The sequence below is a fragment of the Macrotis lagotis genome, chromosome X (genome assembly GCF_037893015.1).
Source record: "Macrotis lagotis isolate mMagLag1 chromosome X, bilby.v1.9.chrom.fasta, whole genome shotgun sequence".
Lineage (NCBI taxonomy): Eukaryota > Metazoa > Chordata > Mammalia > Peramelemorphia > Peramelidae > Macrotis > Macrotis lagotis.
Window position 1 is genome coordinate 522,422,963 of NC_133666.1, and position 16,054 is coordinate 522,439,016.

General features: G+C 37.1%; 1 protein-coding gene across 1 annotated transcript in view; it reads right to left on the reverse strand.

Moving 5' to 3' along the window:
- Window positions 1-9,089, reverse strand: part of SYCP2L (synaptonemal complex protein 2 like) — a 36,626-nt gene extending 27,537 nt beyond the window's left edge. Inside the window, exons 1-5 of the mRNA XM_074202103.1 lie at window positions 8,937-9,089; window positions 8,738-8,854; window positions 6,956-7,054; window positions 6,174-6,198; window positions 195-280 (exon numbers count right to left, since the gene is read on the reverse strand). Coding sequence (XP_074058204.1) covers window positions 195-280; window positions 6,174-6,198; window positions 6,956-7,054; window positions 8,738-8,854; window positions 8,937-9,089 — 480 coding nt within the window. The remainder of the gene's footprint in view (window positions 1-194; window positions 281-6,173; window positions 6,199-6,955; window positions 7,055-8,737; window positions 8,855-8,936) is intronic.
- Window positions 9,090-16,054: the final 6,965 nt, after the last annotated feature.

Here is a 16,054-nt window from a genome sequence, read left to right on the forward strand (position 1 = left end):
AGATCATATCAGAGAGGCCATTTAGCCCCAACTGCCTTCTTTTGCAAATGAGAAAACAGAAGATCAATGGTTAGATGACCTTTCCAGTCCCATATTCAGTAAATGTCCCAAGTGAGATTAAACATTCAGGTCCTTGTTCCTTCACAGTCTTTCCACCATAATGCTTGTCACCATTTTCATCAACAATAGCTTACCTCCTGTCGAATCAAATAATTAATAGTCTTGTCTGCCACTAGAAATCCTAAGTTAAATAAGAATGAATCCAAGAGCTGATTTTTTCCTAAAAGCAGAATTAAAATATTAATGAGGCACATGCAAAAAAGATTATATACCTATTGCTATAGTTAATATTCACAAGATGGCAGAAACCTGGACCATCCTAGGTAAAGTTGTAAAAAAGTATTTGCCATTGACACCCAATGACCTTCCTTTCTACACTCCTTTACTCTTTTTAGTGCACTGGATTCACCCCCACATACACTCCAAGTATTATTATGATAAAAAATAATGTGTGCTGACGTGTTAGTGGTGAATTTTCTTTTTAGGGAAATGGGCAAGTTAAAATGACACTTCTGGAATGGGCAATGAATCTCTAATGGGGCATTTCAGTCACTGGTGTTTCTGTTCAAGAGAGAGAGACCTTGGGGAATTCACATATTAAAGGCAAATGAGTAATTTATTCCTGAACGTGTTTCATAAAACACTGTCCTAATCTGGGCTGTACTAGGATTATATTTGTATTTCTATGTTGAAGGATAGTTAAATAACTTCAGACAGGCTCTTTTTTTCTTCTCTATGGGTACTAGAAAGTAGCCCCCCCCACTATGTAGGAATTTATGCAATTCATGTTTACAAATAAGAGTATAATTCTGCTTTAACAAAAAAGATTTCATAAAGTAAAGTCATTCATCTTTTTTTTTTTTTTAATCTCCAGCCCCCTCTCCCCAGGGGCCAGTCTTTGAATCTCCAGAACTAAAATCATCTGACCTTGAATCACCTAGGACATGAAAGTTCCTGTCTCACCAATACCCTATTTAAAACCTCACAGCCCTTTTTCTCTACAAGCTTATTCCTTTGCAAGACAGATAGGAAATCCCATTGTCCACTCCTCTGATTGGTGTCATTCATATTTACTTCCTACCTAAGCAGAAACCTTTCTCCTGTTACTTGCTACCAGAACTTAAATTGTCCCCAAATCTACCATTTCCTATTCTTACTCTCCCTCTTGCCTCCTCTTCTACTATTTCCACCATATGAGTCCTTCTCTGTTGTTAAATCCTTCTTCATTCCTTTCATCTTAACTGAAATCTAATTTTCTTCCCATCACCAACTCCTTTAGTACCCTTTTCCAGGTTTGGTGGCTACTTCTCTAATGGTCCCCTGATTCACAAGAACATAGGTAACATATAGCCATTTGTAGAATCTTTCTCTATTACCATCCCTCAACAATTTCTTTTCTTTCAAGTTAATACTCCATGTGACTGCATCATACTGTCCAGATCCTTGGCACTGTCACTGACCTGTAGGTCCCTCTTTCACTTGCCTCATTCAGTTGTTTTTCTTCATTCCAAACCCTGCCTTCAATCCTTAGAAAGCTTGAGAATTTCTGAAGAGTGGTTCTCAAAACTTCTTGGTCATAGGATTCCTTTATACTAAAAAAGACTGAGAACCCCTCATCTCCAAAGAGCTTTTGCCTATAGCAAATGATATATAGTTTTATAAATTAAAATATCTTAGTTAAAAGATGTCTTCTTAGCATTATGATAGTATCTTAGTATTTTTATGAAAATAGATTTGACTTTGTCAACTCCCTGAAAGAGTTCTGAGGAATCCCTCGGATGCCTAGACCATACCTTTAAAACTGTTCTTGTTGATATTCCCTAGCTCCTAGGGTCACACAGTTCAACCTCTCCTTTATTCATTTCTAACCTAACTCAGTCATTTACTGAGTAGCCACACTTTATAGTTCACCATCACCAGAAACTGATCCTCCTTTTTAAGGCAATTAATTCCGAAACTCCCTTCTCAGATCCTTACATCATCTGATCTTCTACCCTCTTCCCTTTCTAAAATTCGATTTTATTTTCATTTGAAAATTGTCTCTTTTTAAAATTCGATTTCATTTTCATTTGCAAATTGTCTCTCACTCCCCTCCCAGTCCCCCACCCACTGAAAAGGCAAGAAAAACAAAACCTATTAAATATATACAGTCAATCAAAACAAATTCCTCCATGAGCCAGGACAAAAAAAAAAAAAGAGAGAAAAGAAGCTTCAATTGCACCGAGTGCATCATTTCTCTATCTGGGCACATTAGTTCATCAAGTTCATCAAGAGGACTTTGAATTTGTGTTTGGTCATTGATCAGAATTTGATCAGAATTCCCAAGTCTTTCAAATACTTACAATACTGTTACAATACTGTTTTATTACAATACTGTTATTGTAATAAAAATTGTTCTAATTCTGCTTCCTTCACTTTATCAGTTCATGTAAATCTCAATTTTTTTTTATTTCTAAAACTATTCCCTTGATCATTTCCTGCATGTATTGTAATTTGTACAGCCATGACCCAATTTATTCCTCACCTCAGTTTTTAATTCTTTACTACCATGAAAAGGATTATTGAAGATATTTTGGTACATAAGGGAACATTTCACCTTTCTTTGATATCTTTGGGATATGGACTAAGTAACATTATGATCAAGTCAAAGCATATGTACAGTTTAATAGATTTTTGGATATAGTTCCAAATTGCTTTCAAGAATAGCTGGAACAGGGGCAGCTAGGTGGCACAATGGACAGAGCACCAGGCTTGGTCAGGAGTACCTGAGTTCAAATTCAGCCTCAGACACTTAATAATTACCTAGCTGTGTGGCCTTGGGCAAGCCACTTAACCCTATTGGCTTGTAAAAAAAATATAAAGAAAAGAAGAAAAGAATAGCTGAACAGTTTACAATTTTATTTGTATTGTAATAAATTACCTCTTTTCCCCCACAGAATTTCCCCTTCAGAATTTGGCATTTCCCCTTGGGGGGAATGAAATGGAACATATATGTATGTATACACACTGTCTGTATACAATTACACTGTGTATACTTGTATAAAAATGCATAAGTACTTTATTTATGTACACATAAACAAATATAGACAAGTGACAGGTGGTACCCAAGTTCAGATTCTGCCTGATACACCTACCAAGCAACGTGACCCTGGATAAAGTCACTTATCTCAGTTTCCTATAAATTAGGAATAATAATGGCACCTCATCTCCCAGGGCAGTTGTGAGGATCTAATGAGACATTTGTAAAACACTTATTGTGAATGACACAGTGTAAGTGCTACGGAAATGTTACCTATTATCATTATACAACTGCCAGCTATTGTTGTGCCAGTATATCAGCCCACAATATCCTACTGTCTTCAACCAAGGGGTTTGTATTCTACTCCCCAAAGCTTCCCCCCCCCCTACATTGCTTTATATCTAGTCAGCATTTAATAAATGTTTTATTCATTTATTTGTTTACTGGACTTCCCCCCCCATACTTTGGTTTTGGGACACCATACTCTCCTTGATCTCTTCCAAATACTCCTTTCAACCTCTGCTTATCCTTTTTATGAACCTTTCATATGCTCTTGACTCTACATTCTCCCTCCTCTTCTTTCCCCCTTCCCCTCTTTTAGCATCTTCTTATATCAGTTTAAAGAAAACCTTCATATGGATATCATTGAATTTGAAATAGTAGTGAACTATATCCTGCTCTTTATGACTCTGTTCTCCTTGTTTGAGACACCCCCCCCATTCACACAATCTCCTGAATGGGGAGTCTTCTCTTCACTTTTTCCCCCCTCCCAGTCTGATTCATCCTTCTTATGAAACCTTTCCTCTCTTTTCATGCCAGCACTGTGCTAGTAGAGGTCAACATCGCCTTGAGCACTGTAGTAGTTGCCTACTAATAGGTCTTCCCACTTCACCCTTTCTCTATTCTCTGATATTTCTGATATATAGATCTGGTTATGTATATCACAATCTGCTGAAAAATCCTTAGTAGCTCCCAACAGCCTAAAGATCACATCGGTCCATCTGGATTCATGGCCCTTCATGATCTAGTGCTGCTCACCATTACCAGATTTATAGTCATATTTAATTCTAATATACTTGTGACCTTTGCTCATTATATTGCCTACAGTTGTCTTTGCTTCCCCAATAATTTATTGAATTTCTATCTATCCTTTTATAACAATTCAAATGACACTACCTACATAGAGCTTTCCTGTCTTCCCAAGTTAGACTTCAGACTTCACATAGCCGTTGACTTTGCAACTCTGTAATATATTTAAATAATATTGTATGTAATAGTTACAAAATCTTCATTCTACTAGTGAAGCTTATATCTACTAAGATCTAAGCTCTAGGAGGCAAGTGTTATATATATCTAATTTTTTAATCACTTTGGCATCTAGCACATTGGTTATTAATAAATCTGATGAATGAATGAATGCATCATAACCTTCCCTCTTCAGTATTCCTTCCATATTCCCTTGAGGATATTTAGCAAAGTAGAAAAATAAGAAAATAGAAAGGACACTAGAAGATATTTTTTAAAATTTATAAAAACCAGATTCCTTATACCATTATACACATCATTCCCCATAATTGGACTCCAATATAATTTTTCTAGTCCTTTTTCCACATTACTTTGGCTCAACTTCAGCCAAAATGAATTACTAACTCTTCTTCAATCTAGTTTCTCTCCTCTTTGGATACCATGCATGATTAGCCTTCCTCCACTGGACTCCCATGCCTCTGAGGTCCAGCTCAGATGCCAGTAACTCCAAGAATCCTGTCAGGTTCCCACAGTTAGAACTCCCTCACTATTGAATCTCTCATTGTTCTGCCTGACATTTGTCATGGGTTTAAACATTTTTCTCACAATATATCATACACTTCCACTTTGCTATAAGCTGCAAGATAAATGTGAGGTTTAATACTAAGAGCAAGGACATTGTTAGTTTTTCATCTTTCTATTTCCAGGGCCTTGCATGTTTTGTGTTCAATAAATATCTGTTGGACTAAATCAGTCCCCCAGAGCTTAAGCATCAAGTGATAATCAATAACTTCACTGATTTGTGAAGTGCCCACAAAAGAAAAAGGGGAGACACAAGAAGGGAAGGACATATATACAGTATAAATAAGATGTGAATAAATACAAAATAGTTCAATACAAGCTAGTGTGAGAGAGAGAGAGAGCATGAATAACTGGGGAGAGGTAGAGTTTCAGGCAAAGATGGTGATACTAATATGGAAATTTGTTAAACATGATTTTATATGCATACATCTGATTACTAGCTCTTGTAGAGAGGGGGAGGGAAGAGATGGGGGTAAAAAAAATTACCTTTGCATGTATTTGCGAAAAATAACAATAAAAAAATTTTTAAAGCTGGCCACAGAACTGCTTATTGAAGAAAGGGTAGATGACTCTGTGAGGCAAAGATAAGGAAGCAATGCATTCCATGGATGAAGGATGGCCAGTGCAAAAGCATGGAGTCTAAAGATGGAGCGTATGGCATGAAGAACAATGAAAAGGCCAGATGAATCAGAGTTAGGAGGGAGAATAAGGTCCAATAAAGTTGGAAGATATGTTGGGCAAAGCAGCAATGGGTTTTAAAGTGTAACCTGAGAATTTATATTATGTTCTCGAGGCAATAGGTAATTGAATGGGACAATAACTGAAGGAAAGTTATATTGGTAGTTTTGTCCAGGAGAGACTTTAAAATAAAAACACTTGAGGCAAATTTTTGTTGTTTTGTCAATTAAGTATTATTTGACGCATTTGGGATTTTCTTGGCAAAGAAACTGAAATGGTTTGCCATTCCGTTCTCTAGATCATTTTACGAAAGAGAAAACTGAGGCAAAAAGGTTTAAGTGACTTATCAAGGGATGAAGATCAATTAAAAGAATTTTGGGAAAATCTAAGTGAAAGATTAAGAGCCTAAACCAAGTCATTAGAAATAAGGTATTAGACAGGAGTAATGTTAGGACTAGATCTGGATAAGTAGGTTGAAGGAGAATGAGTAGAAAAACAGACTTTGTGACAAATTCAAACAAGACACCTGAAAAGCTCTGCTACCCTTTCTATACTGATAATCTCTTAAAGCAATCAGTAATTTACTTACCTTTATGACTGCGTTGGGAAATAACCTAATAAAAGGGGAAAACATATGAAGAAGTGGCAGGAAATCATACAATAGCTTTATAAAAAGTTAAACAATTAATGAAAGGATTCTGTAGATGAAGAACTGGCCCTCAGGTCAGGAGAACTCAAGTTCAAATCTGATCTCAGACACTTACTAGCTGTGCAAGACTAGGTAAGTCAATGAACCCCAATTGCTCCCTCCAAAAAAATAAATAAATGCAAGAGTTTTAACCTGAAGTATATGAACTTGTTTTGTTGATAACTACATATCATTATAATTGGTTTCCTTTATATTTCTAGGGATTTTTATACATAGAAACAGCATTATTTTGAGGAGACCACAGACTTTATCAAATTACCAAAGGGGTCTAGGATTCAACAGATTATTTTAGTGCTGTCCTCCTGGAGAACAATAGGGGAAAAAAAGTTAATGATAAATCTACTTCAATTTCAACCCATTCGTATGTCCAGAAGTAAAGTCCCATTCAGTTGTTACCAATAGCCATTTTATGAAAGGGAAGATCTCTCAACCTTTTCCTATAATATTCTGCTCCCAAATATAAATTGCCTACAAAAAATGGCTTCCATATTAGAAAGAAGTCTCAGAATAAAGTTAGGAATATTCACAAAGAACTTCATATCTAAGTATATATTCATATAAATTATGTGTCTTAGATCTTATAACAAATCAAGATTTTCAAAATTACTAGTTAATTAAAAGATTTTGACAAATAAAACACCCATTTCCATTCTTTCTCTTACCAAGGCAGTGTTGAAAAAACCTTCTATAACTTGAACCAAGGACACAGTTGGTTCTCCAGTGGTTAGAAATCCAATAGTTCTTTCAAACCAAGAAGCCATGTACAAAAAAAAAAGTAGTCATGAATGATCATATCACTAGTATCTAATCAGCAATTATAAAATAAGTTTATAGAATTTCAATCTTAGAAAGTAACTAAAGAAAGAACTAGGCTTTTTAAACTACTTTGAAGTCTCATACACAAGGAAGTTCAGTATACAATACAATAGGACACTTGAACAGAGAAATATAGGCAAGTTGATTTTGCAAAATAAAGAATATATACATATATAAATATGTATACACACACACATATATATATACATACACACACACACACACATGCATATTTGTACCTGAGCAAGTATAGGTAGATAGAGGAACAGCTTTGAAGTCAAAAGGTCTGGGGTCAAGCCGTGCCTCTGACATACATGAATTGTGTAATCAAAAGCAAGGGACTTATTTATCAAAGGTGTGCTAATATATATTTAACAAGAAGATATATCACATACTTAAGTTTAAGATGCCTTATTAACACTTTAATTCTATATAATGAACAATTTAAACCCTGATTTGTAGCAAATGTCAATTTATGAGGTGTAAATGCTCACACTGAAAATTTAACATTGGGCTCCAAGACCAACAAACCCCTAGATTCACCTCTAGTTATCTCCAATAACTCTAGATAATTACCTATCACATTTGTGAAGAGACCTTCCACACCTAGAATTGCCTAAATATGAAATCACATATCTGGACCAAATAACCAAAAACATTCAGATGAAAAAATTAGGAAGAAGTTTTAATGAATCTCCAGGCTATGAGTGAAAGATGAGAATTTCATATTTGAGGCAGTGCTACAGGAATGAAAACTTTCAGAATTCTAAACCTTTATCATACTAGAGAAGTGTGGCTGCAGTCAAAACCTTTTCCTAGCAAAAGTTTTCAAATGATCCATTTCTTGGGGTTCTATGCAGTTCTCATTTCTTCTATGCTCTCTAACCAACCCACTCAAAGAATTCCTACTTCAAATTTTCCTAGAGCAATTTTTCTGAATCTTTTCTTAAGCTCTCTCATCTTTTTATTATAAAAATCTGTCTCCATTGCCTATCCCCTAATAGCCTGCTGCACAATTAAATATTTGTTGAATTGAAAGATTTATATAAAAATTTACACAAGAAGTCAATGGAAAAATGAAACTTGCTTTCAAAGACTCAATTTTCAACAAACTCCTGGGGCTATCTTTAAAATTTTATTGTGGTTGTTGTGGACCCTGGTAATATTTGTCAATCCAAAAAGGCAGCCCACAAACAAAATCAAGAGGTTAAGTAACAGGAACCAGGATGGTGATTTCATTGACTATGCTAATCTGTATCTTTCTTGCCTAGAGTTACTCAAAGATCAGAGTCAGTACCCAGGCCTTCCTGACTTCAAGGTCAGCTCCCTAGCTGCTAGGTCATTTTAACCTCTTAGTGTTAAATTAACTATATAATTCACCATTATAGTTTTCTTACATGAAGCATAGGCAAAGAACATCCTTACATGTTTCTCCTTGAATATGATGAAAATAGTAGAAAAGACAACATCTATTTTAACACAATAGTTAAGCAAACTAATTCTTCACTTAAGAACGAAGGGCAAAGGAAAAGTTATATCTAGAAATGATTGAGCTTTAAGATAAAAAGGGTAAGACTAAAAAAAAAGCCACTACCCAAAGCCTTGTTCTTTTTAATTAGGACACTTATCTTTGGGATCAATCCTTGTTGAATTAACAGTTGCTCATCTTTGGTATCATCCATGAAGAACCTCTGAATACATTTCAGCAACAGTGAAACACACCGGAATTCATTCTTGTCCAACTCCTGCATTTTCATGCCACAATAACGTTAATGAAGCTCACATCAAATTACATGCTGGCATTCTAATTTCAAAAATTTGACTTGCCTTATTTATCAGCCTATTGAGATGGATTAATAGTAGTTGGTTATATTTTTGATAAAGAGAGTTCTCTTTTTGCTGCAAATATTCTTCTATTTTTTCAAATCCATGACCATGAAATGCGTCAATTATAAGTGATTGCAACTGGAAAGATAACATTTTGAAAATCACCTTTTCAACAAAATTCATTAAGGCATACTTGAGTTTCACAGAAATACTATTATGACTAAAAATTCAGTATTGGGATAATTTAGACTAAAGATAAAAATAGAAGTTAAAATAAAAATTCTAAAACTGGGAATTTCTTTTAATTTTTAACATGCATAACAACAATGATTATCCTAAATAATTTTTAAAAGTCACTTTCAGATCCTTAGAAAAGTAAAATTGCTAAATATTCCCCTGTAGATATTATGTTTGTAACAAAAAAGAAAAAATAGTTCAAAAGCAGTGTGCTTAGAAATAATCATAAAGTGCTAAGTGCTTAGGAAACAGGATCTTTATAAGAAATATTTTCTACTTAATATATTATCTTATACCTGACCTTTTGTTTGGTCAGGGTTTCTCTCTGTCTCTTTATTTCTCAGAAAACATTACAACCCCCACCCCACCCCAGCAGTTCCTTTAAAAATCTGAATGTGTGATGCCTCTCACATATTATGATGCAAGTTGTCAATGCAAATTTGAAAACTTATATTTCCCTATCTATATCCTAAAACCCATTTATTTTAGTATAAATTTAGCAAACCTGAAGTCACTACTGAATCTAAATCTAAAATAAAATTACATAAATACATTATAAATTACAATTACTTTAAAATTCATTATCACTTAGTTTAACTATTGTATTGTAAAAAGTTAATTCTGAGAATAAATTCAACAATGCATATATAAAAGGCACATCAATACTTGCTATGTAAAGTAGGTAAAAGCACACAAGATAAAGTTGTTCTTTACAGAGAACTCAGCAGACATGGTCTCATCAGTTTCAGTGATGTTATAAAAAGGAGCTTTCTCATCCTTTATCTGTATATGACAAAAAGAACGTTTTAGTTTTTAGTTCAATGAACTATTCAAATTGGAAAAAAATTTTGTCCTTATTTTAAAATAATTCAAGCTTTTAAAAGGTTTGCAGTTTTAGTATGAATAACAAGCAATTGTTAACTTAAAACCTTTATACAACCTTTTATAAATGAAAAATATACTTCCTGAATTTTTTTAGTCAACATCTGAGAGAATAAATTAAAATATCAGAAATAGTAAACCAAAATCTCATTTCAAATGTGATTCTACAAATAAAAATATAAAACTGAGGATCAAAAATTTATTATTCATAAAGAATAGTAAAATGATTCTGGGGAAAAACCAATTTCAAAATCAGAACATGTCAAAGAAAAAGACTGTTACTTGCAGATCCATTCATAATTTTAAACATTACATCATTTTTTTAAAGAGATCTAGGATTTCATGAGTGTAAAGTCTTCATTGTGAGGAAATTCCCTCTATGCACTCAGATATACAATTGTTGTCCAATGATTTCTTGGGACAATAAGAGATTATGGTTCTTAGCAAAGGTCACCCAACCAGTATCATAGAGGACAGAGTGCTAGGTAGACTCAGAAGATCTCAGTTCAAAGTCTGTCATACAGACTCTTTATTAGCTGTGCAATTCCAGGCAAGACACTTAATTTTCTGAGTTTCAAAATTTTCTGCATAATATTTCTAAGTAACTAGGTGGCACAGTGCATAGAGTGCAGGGTCATGAAAACTCATCTTTCTGAATTCAATTCTTGCCTCAGACACTAACTGTGAGACCCTTGACAAGTCACTTAACCCTATCTGCCTCAGTTTCCTCATCTGCTGGAGAAAGAAATAGCAAACCACTCCAGTATCTGTCAAGAAAACCCCAAAAGGGGGTCACAAAGAATCAGACAACTGAAAATCTACTTCCTCTCCTGTCATTCATTTCTCAACCCTTTTGCAATATGGTTTTTGATCTCATCACTCAACTGTAATGGTCTTTCCAATCACACATTCTCTTGAAATTGCCAAACCTAATGATTTTTCTCAGTTTTAATCCTTATCTACTGCATTCAAAATTTGCCCACCCTCTTCTTGTAAACATTCTCTAGGTTCTCCTTCCTACCCAAGAGACCACTCCCTTGGCCAACACAAACTCCCAACCATTTCTCTTTCCCAATGTTAAGTCCTGAATCCTCTTCTCTTCCCCTCTATGGTCTCCTAATATTATAACAGCTCCCATGGTCTTAAATACCATTTCTAAACAAATGAATTACAGAACTATAAATTTAGCACAAGTGCCTACTGGTCATTTTTAAAGTGAATGTCCCAAAGATATCTTAAATTCAGCATATGTCTAGAGCTGTCCTAATAATCTTTCCCCATTGTTCTGTCAAAGACAACACTATTCTTTCAGTGTCTCAGTTTCAAAATCTTGACATTATCCCAATTCCTCTCTCTTCATGACCCCACCCATCCAATCATTTGAAAGTTCTATCTTTAAAACATATACGAGGGGTGGCTAGGTGGTGTAGTGGATAAAGCACTGGCCTTGGAGTCAGTAGTACCTGGGTTCAAATCCGGTCTCAGACACTTAATAATTACCTAGCTGTGTGGCCTTGGGCAAGCTACTTAACCCCATTTGCCTTGCAAAAAACTAAAAAAAAAACCATACAAAATTCTACTCTTCCATACACAAATTATCATCTTCGATCATCTTCGTTCAGGCCCTTTTCATCTTTCTCTTGAAATTATTATAATACTCTTCTAAGTTACCTTACTGCTTCAAGTCTCCCACCACTCTTGATTTTCCTATACATGGTAATCAAGATAAATTTCCTTAAGCACGTATCTGACCATATTCTCCAATTCAATCAACTTCACAATTCCAACACATGGAGAAGTTTTGAATAAGTTCACTTGTCTTAACAGTATACTTTCCAGGGATGTATACATAGATAATGAGGTTAATATGCATTGTCAGAGCTAACTCAGTGTTTGGGAGACTCCCGAGGAATGCGTGAGAGAGAAGAGCTTAATATCAGCCTGCCAAAGTAAAGGTCTACAGAGTCATTATGGTGAATTCATAGCTGTTTGCCAGTGAAACCTGGACAGCGTACCAACACCATACCAGGAAACTGAATGGCTTCCATTTGAATTGCCTTGGAAGATTCTGAAGATCACCTGGTGTACAAGACACTGAGGTCTTTTCTCAAACTAAATTGCTAAATATTCAAACTACTGCAGAGACACATTTCTGAATTGGCCACATTGTGCGAATGCCAAATGTATGCTTGTCTAAAAGACTATTTTATGGAGAATTCACACAATGCAAGTGCTCACATGAAGGTCAGAAAAAGCGATGGATGGACACTCTCAAAGTCTCTCTTAAAAACTCTGGAAGCGATGGAATGGCATGGAAGACACTGACACAGAACCACCCAGCATCAGAGAAGGTGCTATGCCCTATGAGCAAAGCAGAATTGTAGTAGCTCAAAAAATAAATAAAAAAAAAAAACTCAAGCTGAGCAAATTAAAAGAACCTATTTCAAATATTCACAAGAATTATTTGTGCCCAAGCTGTGGTAGAGCATTTCAACTCTTATTAGTCTAAGCAGCCACAGACATAATGTAATGACTATCATCGTGATGTCATATAGACTTCCAAACACTTAAATACCTACACAACCTGACTCCAATATTTTCCCAGTCTAACTGGATACTCCTTTTCTTCCTACAATCTCCACACTGGCCTTCTCACTGTTTCTTATTCAGACACTTCATATTTCCAAACCTTCTCATGCTTGAAATATATTACCTCCTTATCTTAAGGTATGGCTCAGGGGCAGCTAGGTGGTACAGTAGAGTGCCAGCCCTTGAGTCTATTCCAAGATACTTACTGTATGACCCTGGGCAAATTACAACCCCAATTGCTTCCAAAAAAGAAAAAAAAGACACAGCTTTGGCAACCACGTTCTGATGAATCATTTCCTGATTCCATTCCCAAATACTAAAATCCTTTTTCCCAAACTATATACTATACATATAACATATACATGTTATTTGTTCACATGTTTGTATGCTATGTAGGTATATGTTTATTAATTTTATATTACGTTGTGCATTTATATGTACTTGTCTCCAATAGAATGCAAGCTTATTTCAAGTTATTATCATTTCATTTTTACCCCAAGTAGCCAGCACAGTATTAACACATCACAGTGCTTAATAAATATTCATTGATTGGAGCTCAGTTTCTTCATTAGTAATGGGAAGAGGCTGCCTCTATGATCTTTTGTAGCTCTAAATCTACACCTCAAGTGTCAGTGATAGGACTTGCACTTTAAAGTTATTCTTTTTTTAAATTTAAAGTTATTTTTTAGAGAAAATGTTTCAACACCACCCAGAATGTTTACTAAGAAACATCTAATACCTTAGGAGCTGATAAAGAGCATAACTGATTTATTGGCTTAGAGCGTGCACTGCCAGTATGCCAGAATCGGGATTTGAGCTCAGACCTCTTAAGTCTGGTCTTCTACTACCATGCCAGGTTGCCTTTCTAGAGTTATAAAAACGATGCTACTGCGCCTTGCAGAGTAATAGCTAAGCACAGACTACTGTAACGTCCCCTGTCCAGGCAGGAAACCAATTCCCTTTCTGCTCCAGCTTAACTCGCCCCAAGTAGAAAGCAAACTCTCTGCAACCACCGGGCACAGCCAGGCTGAAGCGGCGCTGGACGCAGCCCTGGCACCCTCCCGAGAACACTCACCTCCATCCTACTGCTCGGAAACAGAAGCGAGCCCCGGCGCCTCCCGGAGCTATTTCAATAAGAGGCAGCTGCTCCAAACTAGCGGATTGGCCCAAGCCACCCCGATTCCGAGCCACGGGGGTTTCCTCTTCACCGTGGCCTCGTGGCTGGCATTAAGGAGTGGGTGGGCCAGCGAAGTAGGAGACCGCCCCTGCTCCCCCATCTCCCCCTCCTTGCGATCCACCCTAGGCCCTTGAGCCGCTAAGCACTGACTTCTAGACTCTCAAAGGCAACCCCCAGCACTAGCTCATGACAGTCTTGAACAAATTTTGTGTAAAGGGCTTTTTTTTTTTTTTGCATTAGGCCAGCAGGATCGGCTGCAGAAGATTTCAGGATTGACGTGTCCCAGCCCCCGCTCCCGGTTTAGTCAAAGGGTCAATCCATGCTCCTGGCAAAGCACCTGACGGAGGTGGGCGGGGGGTGGAGGGCTACACTATTGAGCATTATTACCCGGTGGAAACAGCTGAGCGAGCTGCTGGATGGCTGCTAAGATGGGCTCTGCTGGCCCTACCAGGGCTAAAAGGCATTTATTGAAAAGGCTAATAATAATTACAGCCAAGCTATGCACTCCAGTATCCGTAGCGGGTTCTGCTTGCAGATTGGAAAGGTTTTTGCTTATCACCGAATCTCGGAGTCAGACCTTAACTTAGAGGACTTCAGAAGTTAAAGCTGTCCCAGATTCTCAGTCTTCATTACCTCCAAGTGTTTCAGGGCCCCGTGCAAACTAGGAATTAAACACTGATTTAGTGGAGGGGGAGGGGATACAAATTAAACATCTCCTACTATCCCCAAGGAATTTACATTCCGCTCTAGTTTTAAGGAGTTCCTGGTTCTTGGGGGTTTTCATTGCTTCTTTTTAGCATCCTAATTGAACCTGAGCGCCTTCACTTCTGACTCCCCCCTCAATCCACAAGGGTTGATCCCCAGCCGCCAAATTCCACCCACTCAGACCGAATTCTGAAAGCCCATTCTCCCGCATTCCCCAGTTCCCGGACAATTCAGGTTCATAACGACCCTGATCTCCACCACCTCCTCCCACCCAACAGCCTTTTCCAGATTCAGGATCATGCTTGGGGATATAGGAAAATCACTCTCGATCCGGAGTTGGGAAATAGGGGAGCTGCAGAATTGGTCAATAAAACCAATCTAGTCTCCAGGAACTGAGAATCACTTCATTTGCCTGTCCAAGTCCGAAGGAATATAGAGCCCCCGACACCCCCTGCCCAGCACCGCTAGCATCACCACCGGCAGCACCTCAGATCAAGGGGGAGCACTCTGAAATAGATTATCCATTTCAAAGAATACCGAGGATAACGGTGTGCTAAGGTGGAGTTGAGTTTTGGATAGAGGGTGGAATTAACGGGACCAAAAATGGATGGACTCATAGAAACTCTCATCTTGTAGGAAGAGGCTACTTTGCTGCCGAAAAGTTCTCACAACCAGTACTTTGGAGGAGGAAAATGGAGGCCACTGCGCTTGTAGGTCAGTCTCTTTTATGGAAATAAGAACCAGTAGGGGCTCTACTAGAGAGTTTGGGAGCAAGTGAGATAGCAGGGGAGTGGCTGCTTCTCTCCATCAAGATGCAAAAGAAAGTGAGGTCCTAGAGCTGCAGTTGGCTGCTGGCTAACCTGGGTTTAATACAAGTCTCCACCACTTAGTAGCCATTTGACTGTGTAGAAGTTATATCAGTTCTGGACTTGTTTTGTTTTTTTCTGTAAGACTGGGTTGGACTAGATCATTGCAAAGTTCCCCGTTCGAGAATCGTACAGTAACGTAGACCAGAGTCACCCATATCTTTATGCTTAAGCAAAGTTGTCTATATTGAAGTATCTTCTTTAAAAATTAAAATGCATCTGAATCCCACTACATTTTTCTATTTTTACTGAAATATTTTGTTTTTACATCATCTACATTTCTCAAGTGTATATCCTTCTTTAGCCATTCTTTAAAACAAAAGATTAAAAAAGGAAGATAGGAGCAAACAGTTCAGCAAAACTAATAAACATCTTAACCAAGTCTAACATTCTTATGTAGACTCTCGTGGCCATCGTCCCCACCTTTACAAAGAAGGGAGGCCGGTGCATTGTCATATATTCTTTGGGGCCAAGCTTGGTCATCCAAATCAATTTTCCAGAACTGTTACCTCATAGCTCTTATTCAGGATCAGGGGCCCTCTACCCTTCTGAACCTCAGGATCAAAGCCTCACCTAAAGTAAGAAGCACCCTCTGCCTTGCTAGCTCGTGGTCAGTTCCCTCATCTAGAAGTGTCTGACAGGGGCTTCCTCTAATCTCAGTG